The sequence below is a fragment of the Pelophylax lessonae genome (genome assembly GCF_965119305.1).
Source record: "Pelophylax lessonae genome assembly, chromosome: 6".
NCBI lineage: Eukaryota > Metazoa > Chordata > Amphibia > Anura > Ranidae > Pelophylax > Pelophylax lessonae.
This window is the reverse complement of record NC_138773.1, coordinates 240646971-240662561: the sequence shown is the minus strand read 5'-3', so window position 1 is coordinate 240662561 and position 15591 is coordinate 240646971. Positions and strand designations below refer to the sequence as shown.

Sequence of the window (15591 nt, the reverse complement as noted above, 5' to 3'; positions counted from 1 at the left end):
CCATCTAAGTGTAGTGGTTAGGTAAAAACGATTTATTCTGAAAGTAAAGTACTCACATGGGGGAGAACTTGCACATTGCATGTCAGAAAATCATGCCACCAAGGAAGCAGTCCCACTGAATGGAGCCTCTGTCCGGGTAGAGAAGCCGCAGCAGTGCTAGTGGGTTCCAAAGCCCCTAGGGTCTTTCGATCTCGGTGAGGATGCTCGGATGATGTTAAGTTCTCCTCCATGTGAGTGCTTTACTTTCAGAATAAATTGTTTTTACCTAATCACTACATTTAGATGGCGCTGCTCTTTTTCCTGCCTTTAAAAAGTAGAAGGCATATATAACATAGGTGCCTGAGCCCATGCAATGTGAATTCCAGCATCTTTCACCCACCTAGGTGCTGCATAAAGCTGTCCTATTATAAACACAAGTATAGGTATATGCAAAAAAATAGAAAATATTTAAGTCTAGCATATGCCCTTATGTTATACTAGTGCTTTTGCGAGCACAGGCATATACCTAAGTAAGACAGAGGGCGCACCAGCCTAGCGCATTATCTTTAAAACAATTTATTGTAATAGACATGTATACACATTATACTCACAAAACGATTATGAAACACAGGCAATAAGCAATGAGGGACCACCAGGGGTCTCCACTGGGCATCCTCAGCTGCCGCAGGCCGTGGAAGGATGTAGACCTCCAAAAAAAACGCTTACGCGTTTCGGGGTGTTCCCCCTTCATCAGAGCTCTGATGAAGGGGGAACACCCCGAAACGCGTAAGCGTTTTTTTTGGAGGTCTACATCCTTCCACGGCCTGCGGCAGTTGAGAATGCCCAGAGCTCTGATGAAGGGGGAACACCCCGAAACGCATAAGCGTTTTTTGGAGGTCTACATCCTTCCACGGCCTGCGGCAGCTGAGGATGCCCAGTGGAGACCCCTGGTGGTCCCTCATTGCTTATTGCTTGTGTTTCATAATCGTTTTGTGAGTATAATGTGTATACATGTCTATTACAATAAATTGTTTTAAAGATAATGCGCTAGGCTGGTGCGCCCTCTGTCCATTTCTCTTTTCCAGTATCTTCTTTGGGTTACCACAACCCGTTGAGAGTGGCAGCACAGCCTGAATTTACTACAATTTGACCTGAATCGCATTTTCCGGATACCAGCCGCAAGGCCACCCCTTAAGCGCAGGAGTCATTTGCTCTTTGTACATATACCTAAGTACAGTTGCGCACAGCCCTTAATGTCTATGTGTGGCTGTATACAGCACCTAGGTTTTCAAGTTGGGGGAAATATACTGCAATTTACATTGCACAGGATTTGGCGCCTGTGTGCAAGAAGCCTAAGGTTAGGTTCACACATGTGCGGCTCAGCGAGACGCGTTTTGCATTGGCACGGCAGCCCATTCATTTGAGCTGCTGTGCTACTAGGAAACCAGGAAAAAGGTCCCTGCACCTTTTCTGAAAATTCGGCCTGCAGGGAAAAGGCAGTTGAAGTGCGGTTTCTAGTGTGAGAAAACCATGCTGCTTTTTCCGTGGGAGTACCAATAGGATTAATGGCGCCATTGGCTCCTGTGGCTGTCAATCAAAGTCAGTCAGCCAGCCAATCAGGAGAGAGAGGGGTTGGGTCCGAACGGAAGCTCCATGTCTGAATGGACACACAGAGCTGCAGCTCAGCTAGGGTGCCCCCATAGCAAGCTGCTTGCTATGGGGGGCTTTTGACTAAAAGGAGGGGCTAGCAGCAGTAAAGAGGGACCCAAAAAGAGGAGAATCCAGGCTGCCTTGTGCAAAACCAACTGCACAGGGCAGGTAAGTATAACATTTGTTTGTTATTTAAAAAAGAGAACTAGACTTTACAATTACTTTAAAGGGAAAGTATGGACTTATGACCATTTGACCTTATGACTCTTATGACCATACTACTCTTTTGGGTCACAGGAGTTCAGATGAGGTCACAAAGCCAGTTCAAGCTCTGCAGGGAACCCGGCTTTAATGTCCAGATACACTCAAGCTGGGTAAGCCTCTCAGTGCACCATTCTGCTCTTGCCTCCCTGCACAGCTAGGCGATCCAGTGAGCGCTGGAGGGACAAAACAGATTGTGTGGGACTGACTGTCACCGCTCTCTACTCAGTGAAGACTGAGAACTGAGCAATCAAGAGTCATGTGATCGCACCGCTCTCAGTCTTAGAGCCGGTGGGAGACAGCTGCAGCATCAGACCAATGCTTCATCCATATATGTGAGAATGCAAGTTTGTTTTTTTGCAATCCCGAAATTCTAATTTAAAGTGTTACTAAACCCACAACAGTAAATCTTCTGCATTGTGTATAAAGGCTGTGTGATCCTGTCTCTCTGATTCTCCTATTCTTCCACTGTCCCTTAATTATTTTTGTATAATACAGAGCTTGGAAACAAACTGCACATGCTCAGTTTGGTGTGTATTGCTAGAAAGTTTTTCTTTTTTTCTTGGAAGAGTGCATGTGATCAGCACAGGGCCAATCGGCACTCTCCAGACAGAGGGTCAGGGGAGAATGAAAACTCATCCTACAAGCTTTACTAAGAACTTATACAAGTCACAAGGCTGCTATATACTGCTGATGAGAAAAGGCATTTAGCAGTTTATATTTACTAAAATAATTGCATTTTTATGTTCTGTGTACTGTGGGAGACCAGATGAAGTGATGCAGGTTCTGGGTTTAGTAACACTTTAAGACTGCGCCGCAACAAACGCTGGCTCTCTGTGTCTCCCATTATTTTAAAGGTGCCCACAAACTAAAGATATCAGTCCAACTCTGCAGTAATTTTATGTCTATGGTTGCCTTCCAGACACTTTTGCCTGAAGGTCTGTGGGTGAAATAATGATCAGATATATTAGGATATCTTATCTCATTCTCCACAACAGTGAGTGGAGTGTTCAGCTGGGGCCCAAGTAACATACCTGGCCTAAAGCTGAATACACAGCAGCATGGGAAGGTACAGAAAGACAGGCAGTACAAAAAGAACTCTTCTGGAAAGTCATAGGTAACTGGCAAGAGCAATAAAACAATAGCTTTATAGCTTTCAACCATGACTATCAAAATTGTAAGTAGACAACCTTTTATTTAAAAAAAAAAAAGTAACTATTTTGAGTAAGGTTTTTTCAATTTATCTTCAGTTTCCTGAAAATTTGAAACAATAAAAAACTTAGTTTACCATAGCCTTGCTCTCCGTAGGCTAGAGAAGGAGGAATGACCACTTTCCTTTTTTCTCCAGGGCACATGTCCATCAATGCAATATCGAGGCCCTTAATCACTTGTCCGACTCCAAGAACAAACCACTTGGGGTGACCATCTTTTTCAGAGCGACTGTACACAAGAGACCAGTTATTAGTAAGTCAGTATATATTTGCTAAACATGAAAAGAAGAAAGATTAAAGCATGCCATCATTTTACAAAACAAAACGTGCTACAAACATGGAATGGTAATGTAGGGGAGTGAAGGACCTATTGATATGTACATAGGAGATGCCCCTTAGACACCACAAGACACCCATATTCATTTGTGGCACATTTCTACTGTCTACTTAAGCCTTTATCAGCCCTTAAGTGCCGGTTCACACTTCCGCGAGTGCGGCAATCGCAAGTAATATCGGAGCGCACTGCTCCTTCATTACATGCGATCGGATGTGCAGTGCGAATTCAGCCATACACTTTGTATGCCAGAATTCGCACTGCACCTGTACAAAAAGTCGCACATGAGGCATTTTTTCAGCCGCATCAGGATCAGATCGCACAGTGGTTCACACTTGTGCGATCCGATCCTGTGCGAACTGTCAGATCGCACTGCGATATGCGATCAAACTGGGGGTGTCGTTAACATTTCATTGTCACCCCCAGCGTATCGCATATGGCAGTGTGAACTGCCAGATGTGCGTTTGCGATGTGGGAACAGGCTGCGAATTCGCAGCATTCCCGCATCGCACAAGTGTGACCCGGCACTTAAAATGATCCTGGGAACACCTGTTGAAAAAGATTACATCTAAAGATCATGGTATATATTTATGATCAACAGCTTATAGAACAAAATAAAATAATAAAGAAAATGGCCTAATCAGAGTATCTGACACCCACAGCGGATTATTTTTACTCCTGTAAGCTTCATGGCAATAATAATTAAATTAAACAAATAATGAAAGTCAGGAAACCGTGAAACTTGTAGTGTCCCCTTAACCTCCCTGGCGGTATGATTCTTGGCGGTGCTGAAAGCGGTACCATTATTTTGCATGCAATTCTTGTGAATGAGCAGCCCAAACCAACTGTATACATTTATTTTATATATATATATAGATATACTAAATGTATACAGTTGGTTTAGGCTGCTCATTCACAAGAATTACGTATATATATATATATATATATATATATACGTGTATATATATATATATATATATATATATATATATATACACGTGTATATATACATAAAAAGTACAGTAAAACTGCAGGAAAGGGCACTGGGGGGCAAACTAATATGATTTTTTTTTTATTTTGAATAGTATCAGTGTGTTTGGTGTGTTTTTACATTTGAATTTGCCGCCGGTTCCACCCCCCTGCGAACGTCACGTCGCAGGAGACGTAAGCCGGGGCACGGAGACAATCGGGAGGAAGATCCGCCGCCAGACACCTCCGGGACACATCGCTGGATCCCGGTGACAAGGTAAGTAACCCTGCTTACAGGATCCAGCGATGCTTCTGGCGGTACCCCGAGTGTGGCTCGGGGTTACCGCTCTTGGCTCTGAAATTTAACCCCGAGCCACGCTCGGTAATACCGCTAAGAAGGTTAAAGCCGAACTCAAGCTTTCTGTCATTTTAACATTGTGGGGTTGATTTACTAAAACTAGGGATGCAAAATCTGGTGCAGCTGTGCATGGTAGCCAATCAGCTTCCAGGTTGTTTTTTTTGTTAGAAGCTGATTGCCTGCCATGCACAGCTGCACCAGATTTTGCACTCTCCAGTTTTAGTAAATCAACCCCTGTGTGTTTGGTTGAAACAAACTTTTACCTTCACTAACAGATGCACCCACTATGAGCGCTGTATAAACTGTATGTAGCATGAGCTACACACAACATACAAGGTTGTGTTCCAGCAGCAGGGTTGAGACGTAAGCCCCGTACACACGTAGCGATTGTCGGCCGTAAATATTCGGCCGACAACCGATCGGCCGATTGTAGGCTTGTTAGTAAGATGCTTCCGACAGCCGACAGCGCATTTTCGGCCGAACAGAATCGAGTGTGCAGGCATTAAAATTTTTGTTGGCCAACACCAGAACGGCCGATTGTTCGCCAGTCAGTACAGAATTCGGCCGACAAACAGCCGATTAGCAAGACTGGGCATGCTCAGAGAAGAAAAAACACATGGAAAGTTAACCATCACATGACATCTGTTGCCATATGGGGTTTAGGCGTAATCTCTCTTACCGTGTTGTGAGGATGAGGGGTTTATGTATAAAACTCCATCAGTAATTGTAAATATAACACATTCCTTTGAAAGGCCAGCTGGCTATTTACATATAAATACCTACGGATAGTATCAACCCGTGTTTACATCCTGGAAGTGAGACGTTCTGGAGCCAGGACACATCTTGCATATCTTAAGTAGCCATTTCAGAGCTACTCCACAGTGAGGAGTAAACACAACCCCCCCACACACAGAAAAAGGAGTGGTTAGAAAGAGGCGTAACTATGGGAGGGGGAAATGGTCCAATCTGGGAAGAGATACGCCCACAGGAAGTGACAAGCAAGATAGCTGAACCAATGAGAATGGCCCTATACAAGGCTATGGGATATGGGTCTATATTAGGTTCGGTGAGACAGGGTGACTTCCTGTTTGGCATGGGAGAGCTAGAGCCATCACTAGAGGTAATTTTGGATTAAGGAGTAAGGGTACATTGTATATTTTATTTGTGTCGGTCATAGTGTGTGTATATGAGTCTATACTCTATGCATTGTATTTGTTTAGTTAAACTAGGAAAAAGTTACATTTTGTAGTATGTACAATAGTTATTATTGATGTAAATTACGTAGGCCTTTTGCAAACCTTATACAAATAAATAATTGTTGTGTTAAAGTTTTCACACAGTCATAGAACTCTCATCATTAACCCAAATATTGTCTGAGATAGATTAACTCTCATAGATTTTTGGTAACACATCACTTCTCCAGTCGGCTGTTGTTGGCCGACAAAATTCATGTGCAGTCTTTTGCAGTTTTTAGCCGACAGGACAGCACCGGACAAAAGACGGCCGATTGTTCGGCCGACATTCGGTACGTGTGTACGGGGCTTTACTGTCCCACTCCCGAAACAAAGTTGAATCACGCTGAGCACTGCTCAGCCATTCACAGGAAGCCTTGTATTTTCTGAATGATTAGAAGGCTTCATCTTATTTACTGAGGAGGAAAGGTGGGTGGAATAGGTCACAATCTCCACCTAGTTTAAAGGCTGTAGTCATTTAGAAAACATTTCCTATGGATGGCTCAGTAGTGGTCAGCCCGACTCAATTTTGTCCCAGAGGCAGAACTGGAAGTCCCTTACCACTACTGGGACATAGCGCTGTATACTGTACATAGCTGATGGCACATATATTAGTACAGGTTGTAGTTCATTTGGACCAGCTTGGTCCTAACAGGCTATTTTAAAGTTAGAGAAAGCTGGAGTTGGCTTTAAAGTAGTTAACAGTGGAAAAGCTGTCCCTTCCATTGGTGGTCAATAGAAAAAATGCCTCTTTAAATGGGCGACCTCTTATACTGGATGCCAGTTGGAAATTGCCCTTTACATTTGTAGTCATGCTAGGTGGAAAATCAATCTGCCACAGCTTAAAGAATCCCTAGCAATGTCTGAAGGAACCCTAGTTAAAAAAGCCTAGTCTAGTTAGTCGCAAAGTAAGAAGCCCTTTAAGTTGAGATTTTGTCTTAAGCCCGCCACAAATGGACCAAAACTCACCTGGCTCAGCATCAACCAGCTGAATTTCGATCCATGTAGGGGCAACCAGGCTGTACACAAGACTTTTACTATGCATATATAAGTGCAGGTACGGGTCTCTCCGAAAGGACTATATGTTTTTAACCTTTGTGTCTTCAGATATGCCCGTATTAAAGCTGGTGTATCATTGTTCTGTTGACGATTTTAACAGTAAAATGTTGATCTTTTTGCAATCTAGCCTGGACCATTGTTATTTACTGTATAAAGAGGGGAAGTTACTCTTGAACATGGATCTATATACGGAGGGAGAGGAACTTGTGTTGGCTAAAAAGGGAGAGCACAATAGTGGGGATTGGATGCTGGATAGACCAGACTGGGCCTTGTGTAGAATTTATAAGGGGGTCTGGGATTTTAGCTTTCCCTTGCTCTCCTAAAAATAGCATTTTTTCTTTACTGTTTTACTCACAGGTGTCAAACACAAGGCCCGCGGGCCGAATACGGCCCCCCAGGTCATTTCATGTGGCCCTCGCCCCTCTCCTGCAGCTGCAGCACACCCCTTGTCTCTGCCCCCACCTTATCTCAGTAGTCGGCAGCAGAGAGAACAGAACTCCTTTGCCAGATCCTGTGCTTCTCTGTGCTGCTGCAGAAAGGCTGGTCTTTGCCCCCCCCCCGTTCTCAGCAGTCTGCAGCAGAGAGGAGGGTAGAACTCCTCCTACAGACCCTGCACCTCTCTGTGCACCCAAAACACCACCTTGTCTCTGCCTCCCCTGGTCTCAGCATTCAGCAGACTCTGTAAGCTGACTCCAGCCCTCCTCTGGTCCTCCTCCAGACCTTGCACTTTCTTCTTCCCAGATCCACCCGCATCTTGTTCCTGGCAGCAGCAAAAAGTAAGGGGGTGCATTGTGATGTTAGGAAGGGTGGGTGACTCTTGACTTATGATGGTGGGGGGGCTCTTGACATCTCATGTAAGGGTGTAAGGGGGTGTGGGGTGCTCTGGACATCTAAACTTACAGATATAACCGGCCCTTTGAGGACAACCATAATGTTGACGCGGCCCGAAATGAAATTGAGTTTGACACCCCTGGTTTTACTGTTTGTTTATCCATTAGACAGTTCCCCCTCTCTTCCTGTAAAATGTTTTTCAGCAGGACACAAAGTGAGGTTACAGCTCTGTAATAGAATTAAAAGGTGACAGGAGTTCTACCCCCCCCCCCCCATAGACTGTTCAAGGCTAAAAAAGAAATGTTTTTATATAATTTATTCATGTATACTGTATTTGTGTATATCTGTTACATGCCTGGCCTCACACTCTGCACACTAAGATCAGCGGATGGTAGGACTTGTAGACATCAGAATAAAATGCATTGACCTCCATTGTGTTGTCTTCCATGGATTTGTGTTTTAGTCGCCTTTGTACGAGTGATTAGCCATGCTTTGAATTTCAGCAACAAGAATCGACTGATTTGTGTGCAAGGTATTGACAACTGTGCGTAGAAAGGTGCAGTTGAACCCATACACTGCAATGATAGACTGTTGGCTGTTTGCACAGCCAGCAATGACCTGCAGTGATTGCAGCTTGATGTACACAATAGATTCTCGCCACTGGGATTTGCAGCGTAGCTAAACACCGTTGGGAACGAATCCTTACCCCTCGTTCATATTGGAGGCGGGTTAGAAATCGTGCGAGTTCAGCTGAACTTGCACTATTTCAAACGTGCATTTCATTGTGAGTTCGGGGGCGATTTGAAATATATCTGTGCGGGTTTATGCACAGATGTCTATTGAAATTGCCCCCAAAGTCACCATAAGTATTGCAGGATAATAGGTAAGCATCGCACCGATTCGGATGGTGACATTGCTGGCAATAGGCTGAAATTTGGCATGCAATTTGACATGTCAAATCCCATGTCAAATCGTCCCGATGTGAACGAGGGCTTAGAAATATTTTATTTGATTCCCTTGAATGGAAAAATCCATGGCAACTTCCATTACCCATCATTTCTAAACTTATAGGCTCTGACTCCAGCTTTAAAAGGGCAACGCAGAGTGAGAACTTCAAATGGAAGCTGCCTTTTCCTGATTCCTGGGCTATATAGTAATTCCAAGGTAGTATTTTCATCTGCAGCAAAGCTGAAAACTCAGAGGCATTACACTGTCCCAGAACTCACCACTGAGGACAGTCAATTTAAGGGCCTAGTCACACTTGTGAGTGCACAACACATGGAAACACACCTGCTCTATGGTGCTATTCATTGTGATTAGCATTGTGAAGAAGAGCCCAAAGCACTACTCATTTGTTGTAGTGTGTTGGCAGCCCATTCATAATGCGTGTGCATTAACTTATGGAAAAACTTAAGTGTGAATGAGTCCTTAAAGATTACTTTAAGAAATACAGTATCTCACAAAAGTGAGTACACCCCTCACATTTTTGTAAATATTTTATTATCTCTTTTCATGTGACAACACTGAAGAAATTACAGTTTGCTACAATGTAAAGTAGTGAATGTACAGCTTGTATAACAGTGTAAATTTGCTGTCCCCTCAAAATAACTCAACACACAGCCATTAATGTCTAAACCGCTGGCAACAAAAGTGAGTACACCTCTAAGGTAAAATGTCCAAATTGGCCCCAAAGTGTCAATATTTTGTGTGGCCACCATTATTTTTCAGCACTGCGTTAACCCTCTTGGCCATGGAGTTCACCAGAGCTTCATAGGTTGCCACTGGAGTCCTCTTCCACTCCTCCATGACAACATCAAGGAGCTGGTGGATGTTAGAGACCTTGCGCTCCTCCAACTTCCGTTTGAGGATGCCGCACAGATGCTCAATAGGGTTTAGGTCTGGAGAAATCCTTGGCCAGTCCATCACCTTACCCTCAGCTTATTTAGCAAGGCAATGGTTGTCTTGGAGGTGTGTTTGGGGTCATTATCATTTTGGAATACTGCCCTGTGGCCCAGTCTCCGAAGGGAGGGGATCATGCTCTGCTTCAGTATGTTGCAGTACATGTTGGCAATTATGGTTCCCTCAATGAACTGCAGCTCCCCAGTGCCGGCAGCACTCATGCAGCCCTAGACCATGACACTCTCACCACCATGCTTGACTGAAGGCAAGACACACTTGTCTTTGTACTCCCCACCTAGTTCCCGCCCCACACGCTTGGCACCATCTGAACCAAATACATTTATCTTGGTCTCATCAGACCACAGGACATGGTTCCAGTAATCCATGTCCTTAGTCTGCTTGCCTTCAGCAAACTGTTTGCGGGCTTTCTTGTGCATCATCTTTAGAAGAGGCTTCCTGCTGTGATGACAGCCATGCAGACCAATTTGATGCAGTGTGCGGCGTATGGTCTGAGCACTAACAGGCTGACCCCCCACCCCTTCACCCTCTGCAGCAATGCTGGCAGCACTCATACATCAATTTCCCAAAGACAACCTCTGGATATGATGCTGAGCACGTGCACTCAACCTCTTTGGTCGACCATGGCGAGGCCTGTTCTGAGTGGAACCGGTCCTGTTTAACCACTGTATGGTCTTGGCCACCATGCTGCAACTCAGTTTCAGGGTCTTGGCAATCTTCTTATAACCTAGCCCATCTTTATGTTAAACAACAATTCTTTTTTTCAGATCTTTAGAGAGTTCTTTGCCATGAGGTGCCATGTTGAACTTCCAGTGATCAGTATGAGAAGAGTGAGAGCGATAACACCAAATTTAACACACCTGCTCCCCATTCACACCTGAGATCTTGTAACACTAATCAGTCACATGACATTGGGGAGGGAAAATAAAATTGCTAATTGGGCCCAATTTAGACATTTTCACTTAGGGGTGTACTCACTTTTGTTGCCAGCGGGTTCGACAATAATGGCTGTATGTTGAGTTATTTTGAGGGGACAGAAAATTTACACTGTTATACAAGCTGTACACTCACTACTTTACATTGTAGCAAAGTGTCATCTCCTCAGTGTTGTCACATGAAAAGATATAATAAAATATTTGCAAAAATATGAGGGGTGTACTCACTTTTGAGAGATACTGTATAACCTAATTAATTCTACATAGTACAAAAATGGTATTGCTATAAATCTACATTAAATTTATATATGGAGGTGGACAGTCACGCCATTTAAATCAGTGCATGCAACCAAGAAGACCAGACAAAAATTGTTTCACACATACATGCTAAGAAATATACATATATATATATTATATATATATATATATATATATATATATATATATATATATAATTATATATAGTGGTTAGCACTTTCACCTAGCAGCAAAAGGGTCGCTGGTTCAAATACCAACCATGACACTACCTGCCTGGAGTTTGCATGTTCTCCCTGTGCCCGTGTGGGTTTCCTTCAGGTACTCTGGTTTCCTCCCACACCCCAAAGACATGCTGATAGGTTAATTGGATCCTGTCTAAATTGGCCCCACTATATTTATGAATGTGAGTTAGGGACCTTAGATTGTAAGCTCCTTGAGGTTAGGGACTGAATGTACAATGTATACGTAAAGCGCTGCATAAATTACCAGTGTTATAGAAGTACCTGAAATAAATAAAATGTATAGAGCTGTAATATATTATTTATTCTTATAATTGCTCAGATGTGACATCACTAATGGACAAATACGTAGTAAAGGGCCATACACACTATAAGATTTTCTGAAGACTTTTTTATTCAGATTTACCTTTTCTATGTAGTGCAAGGGTCTGCCAGATTGCATACAAATTGAAAGTGTTTAGGTTTGACCTCATATTATATGGTTTTGGTAAATCTAAAGGGAAAAGTCTTCAGAAAATCTTATAGTGTGTATGGCCCATTACTCACTAAACCTACAGATCGGTTTTAAAGGAAGATACACATGTACACATCTTGGACATGTTACAACCAGAATACATCATTATGAACCTGAAAAGCAGTCAAGTATAAAGTAACAGCACATCCCTCTATCTTAAAAAAAGGTTACTACTTTGTCACTTACCTGCAGTAGAATTTGGACATATCTTTGGCTAAATAGCCATCATAATGTGCATTAACCAGATCTCCTCTTTTACTCTTCTGTGTGCAGACACTGGGGACGTGTACGACTTCCAGTTTGATGTTTTCTTCCTTGGTCTCTGTTTTTTCACAGCGAATCAGGAAGCTAAAAGCCTGCAAAAGGAAAATATATCTAAGAGAGAAAGGCATTGTCCCTTTGATTTGTTCTGCCAGAAAACAAAAAGTGCCCAAAGCCCTGATCTTTTCACTTCTGGTGCTATACACGTGGCACTCAGCAGAAGAAAAAAAAGCAACACTCCAAATAGTTTTGTCTTCAAAGACAGAGAGCTGTGTGAGCTGGGATCTTGGTATTTGTATGGTGCTGTGTGATTGGCTATCTTGGAAATGGAACTCAGCCTTCTTTTTGGCAAACTCTTTTTTTGCTTCCTATGTGAAAACAGGGAAGATACAAGTTCCAGACATGCAGAGATCTGCTGCTGGGTCAGATTACTTACCTAGGGCATCTGTAATTCTTCCTAGGTGGAATGCACCGTCATTTAACACCGTTTGCTTCCAGATTGGCCCCAATATGTTACTTCAGCAGCTTAAAAGGCTATGCAATTATGATGTCTTTGCAACAGTTAAATACACTATATTACCAAAAGTATTGGGACACCTGCCTTTACACCAGGGGTGGGGAACCTACAGTTCGGGGGCCGTATGCGAGCCCCAAAGTCATCTGGTCCGGCCCCCCGTGCAGCTGAGTCTGTGTCTCTCAGCTGATTTGTCAGAATGGAGCCGATGCTTCCTGTATAGTTCCTGCTCTGTTATGACAGTCTGAGGGAGTCACAGGCTGAGTGATATCAAATGCACTCCGCCTGTGACCAATACAGGAAACATCACCTCTTCCAGCCAGAGCCAGCAGTACCAGCCAGAGCCAGCAGTACCAGCCAGAGCCAGTAGTACCAGCCAGAACCAGCAGTACCAGCCAGAGCCAGCAGTACCAGCCAGAGCCAGCAGTACCAGCCAGAGCCAGTAGTACCAGCCAGTACCAGCAGTACCAGCCAGAGCCAGCAGTACCAGCCAGAGCCAGTAGTACCAGCCAGAGCCAGCAGTACCAGCCAGAGCCAGCAGTACTCACAGCAGTACCAGCCAGAATCAGCAGTACACACAGCAGAACCAGCAGTACTAGCCAGAGCCAGCAGTACCCACAGCAGTACCAGCCAGAGTCAGCAGTACCTACAACAGTACCAGCCAGCAGTACCAGCCTGAGCCAGAAGTACCCACAGCAATACCAGCCAGCAGTACCAGCCTGAGCCAGCAGTACCCGCCTGAGCCAGCAGTACCAGCCAGCAGTACCCACAGCACAGTACCAGCCATCAGTACCAGCCTGAGCCAGCAGTACCCACAGCATTACCAGCCAGCTGTACCCACCAGCAGTACCAGCACGCTATACCCACCAACAGTACCCGCCAGCAGTTCTTTTCAAAACTTACCACCACAAAAAATTCAACTGCGCTCCAGACTGACCGACGCAAACCTGGAAAACCTGTTGCGAGTAGCAACATCATCAATACCAGCTAACATCACACACCTCACCAAAGAGAAGCAGTTGCAGCCATTACATTAGGGGTGAGTTAATTAAATGTTTGACCAAATATAACAGGCTAATTTTTAAGGTGATAATTTTGTACGGCCCCCAAATGATTTTATAAATACCCAAATGGCCCTTGGCAGAAAAAAGGTTCCCCACCCCTGCTTTACACCCACATGAACTTTAGTGGCATCCCAGTCTTAGTCCGTAGGGTTCAATATTGGATTGGTCCACCCTTTGTAGCTATAAAGGCTTCAACTCTTCTGGGAAGGCTAAAGCCTCATACACACGCAACGAATTTCCGCTGACCGGTCGTCCGTCTTTTGTCCAGAGTGGTGTCTGTTGGTTGGAATGTACTCTAGACTGCAGACGAATTTTCCCGTACGACAGAATTCTACTTCAGAAGTGATGTCATGTGTTGGATTGCTTTCTTTGTGTTCTTTCATCTCTGAGCATGCCTAGTCTTGCTCATAAGATTTTTCCCCATCGAAATCTGTGCTAATGAGACGAAAATCACACGTGTTTTGATGGTCGATAAAAATTTTATAGCCTGCACACCAGGATTTTTTTCGGCCGAAAAGTCGGAGTCGGTTGTCGGAAGCACCATACTAACAAGCCGAAAATCGGCAGATCAGTCGTTGGACGAAATTTCTCGGCCGAATTTCTACTCGTGTGTTTAGGAGTGTGTCTATGGAAATATATGTCCATTCTTCCAGAAGTGCATTTGTAAAGTCCAGGACTGATGTTGGATGAGAAGGCTTGGCTCGCAGTCTCTGCTCTAGTTTGTCCCAAAGGTGTTCTTTTTGGTTGAGGTCATGACTCTGTGCAGGCCAGTCAAGTTCCTCCACCCCAAAATTGCTTATCCATGTCCTTATGGACCTTGCTTTGTGTACTGGTGTGCAGTTATTTTGGAACAGGAATGGAATGTCCCTAAGGCTCCATGTACACGGGACGTTGTAAATGGCCGTTTAGGAGCAGTTGGGCGTTTTTTTCAGAAGCCCCTGAACGCAGCTCTATGTTATCTTATCTGTCCATGTACACAGGGTCGTTTACAGTCATTTGCAGGCAGTTGCGTTCAGGGTCGTTTTTTAGAACGCAATTATTTGCGTTCGATCATGTGTTTCCCGGCTTTTCAAACGCAAAAACGCGACCGAATGTGATGACCCGCGTTTAGCGTTCGCGTTTTTCCATTTTGAAGGGGAATCATTTTTTTGACCTCTAGGAACGGTTCTAAACACAAACGCCCGCTAAATGCGGGTGCAAACGCGACCTAACGGACGTTTCAAACGTCCTACAAAATTCCAGCATTCAAAGGGACTTTTAACAATGTCCCGTGTACATGGAGCCTAAAACTGTTCCCACAAAGGTGGGAGCATTAAATTGTCCAAAATGTCTTGGTTAGCTAATGCCTTAAGAGTTCGCTTCACTGGAACTAAGGGGCCAAGCCCAATCCCTGAAAAACAACCCCACACTATAATCCCCCCTCCACCAAATTATTTGAACCAGTGCACAAAGAAATGTTTGGGGTGGAGGAACATGACTGGCCTGCACAGAGTCCTGACCTCAACTGAATAGAACACCTTTGGGATGAATTAGAACGGAGACTGCGAGCCTGGCCTTCTCACCCAACATCACTGCCTGACCTCAAAAAATGCGCTTCTGGAAGAATGGTTAAACATTCCTATAGACACACTCCTAAACCTTGTGGACAGCCTTCCCAGAAGAGTTGAAGATGTTATAACTGCAAAGGGTGGACCAACTCAATATTACATAGTTAGTGAGGTTGAAAAAAGACATCAGTCTATCCAGTTCAACCTATGATATGGGTGTGTGTGTTTGCTGTTAACCGTATATTGTATACCCCTGAATGTTGCGGTCTTTAAGGTGCCCATCTAAAGGTTTTTTGAAACTATCGATGCTCCCCGCTGATTGAACCCTACGGACTAATGCTGGCCATACACTAGCTGAAAAATAGTTTGAAAATCTGTCATTTGGTCCGATTGTTCGTTTTTTGTCCAGATAATGAGCACAAATAATAAATAGTTTTTAACTTTTAAGAGCCGAAAAA

General features: G+C 44.0%; 1 protein-coding gene across 1 annotated transcript in view; it reads right to left on the bottom strand.

The window, feature by feature from the left end:
* The window catches only part of LOC309557865 (peptidyl-prolyl cis-trans isomerase FKBP7-like), a 29586-nt gene extending 17318 nt beyond the window's left edge, over window positions 1-12268 (bottom strand). The window contains exons 1-2 of the mRNA XM_082260668.1: window positions 11934-12268; window positions 3179-3330 (exon numbers count right to left, since the gene is read on the bottom strand). Coding sequence (XP_082116794.1) covers window positions 3179-3330; window positions 11934-12139 — 358 coding nt within the window. The 5' untranslated portion in view covers window positions 12140-12268. The remainder of the gene's footprint in view (window positions 1-3178; window positions 3331-11933) is intronic.
* Window positions 12269-15591: the final 3323 nt, after the last annotated feature.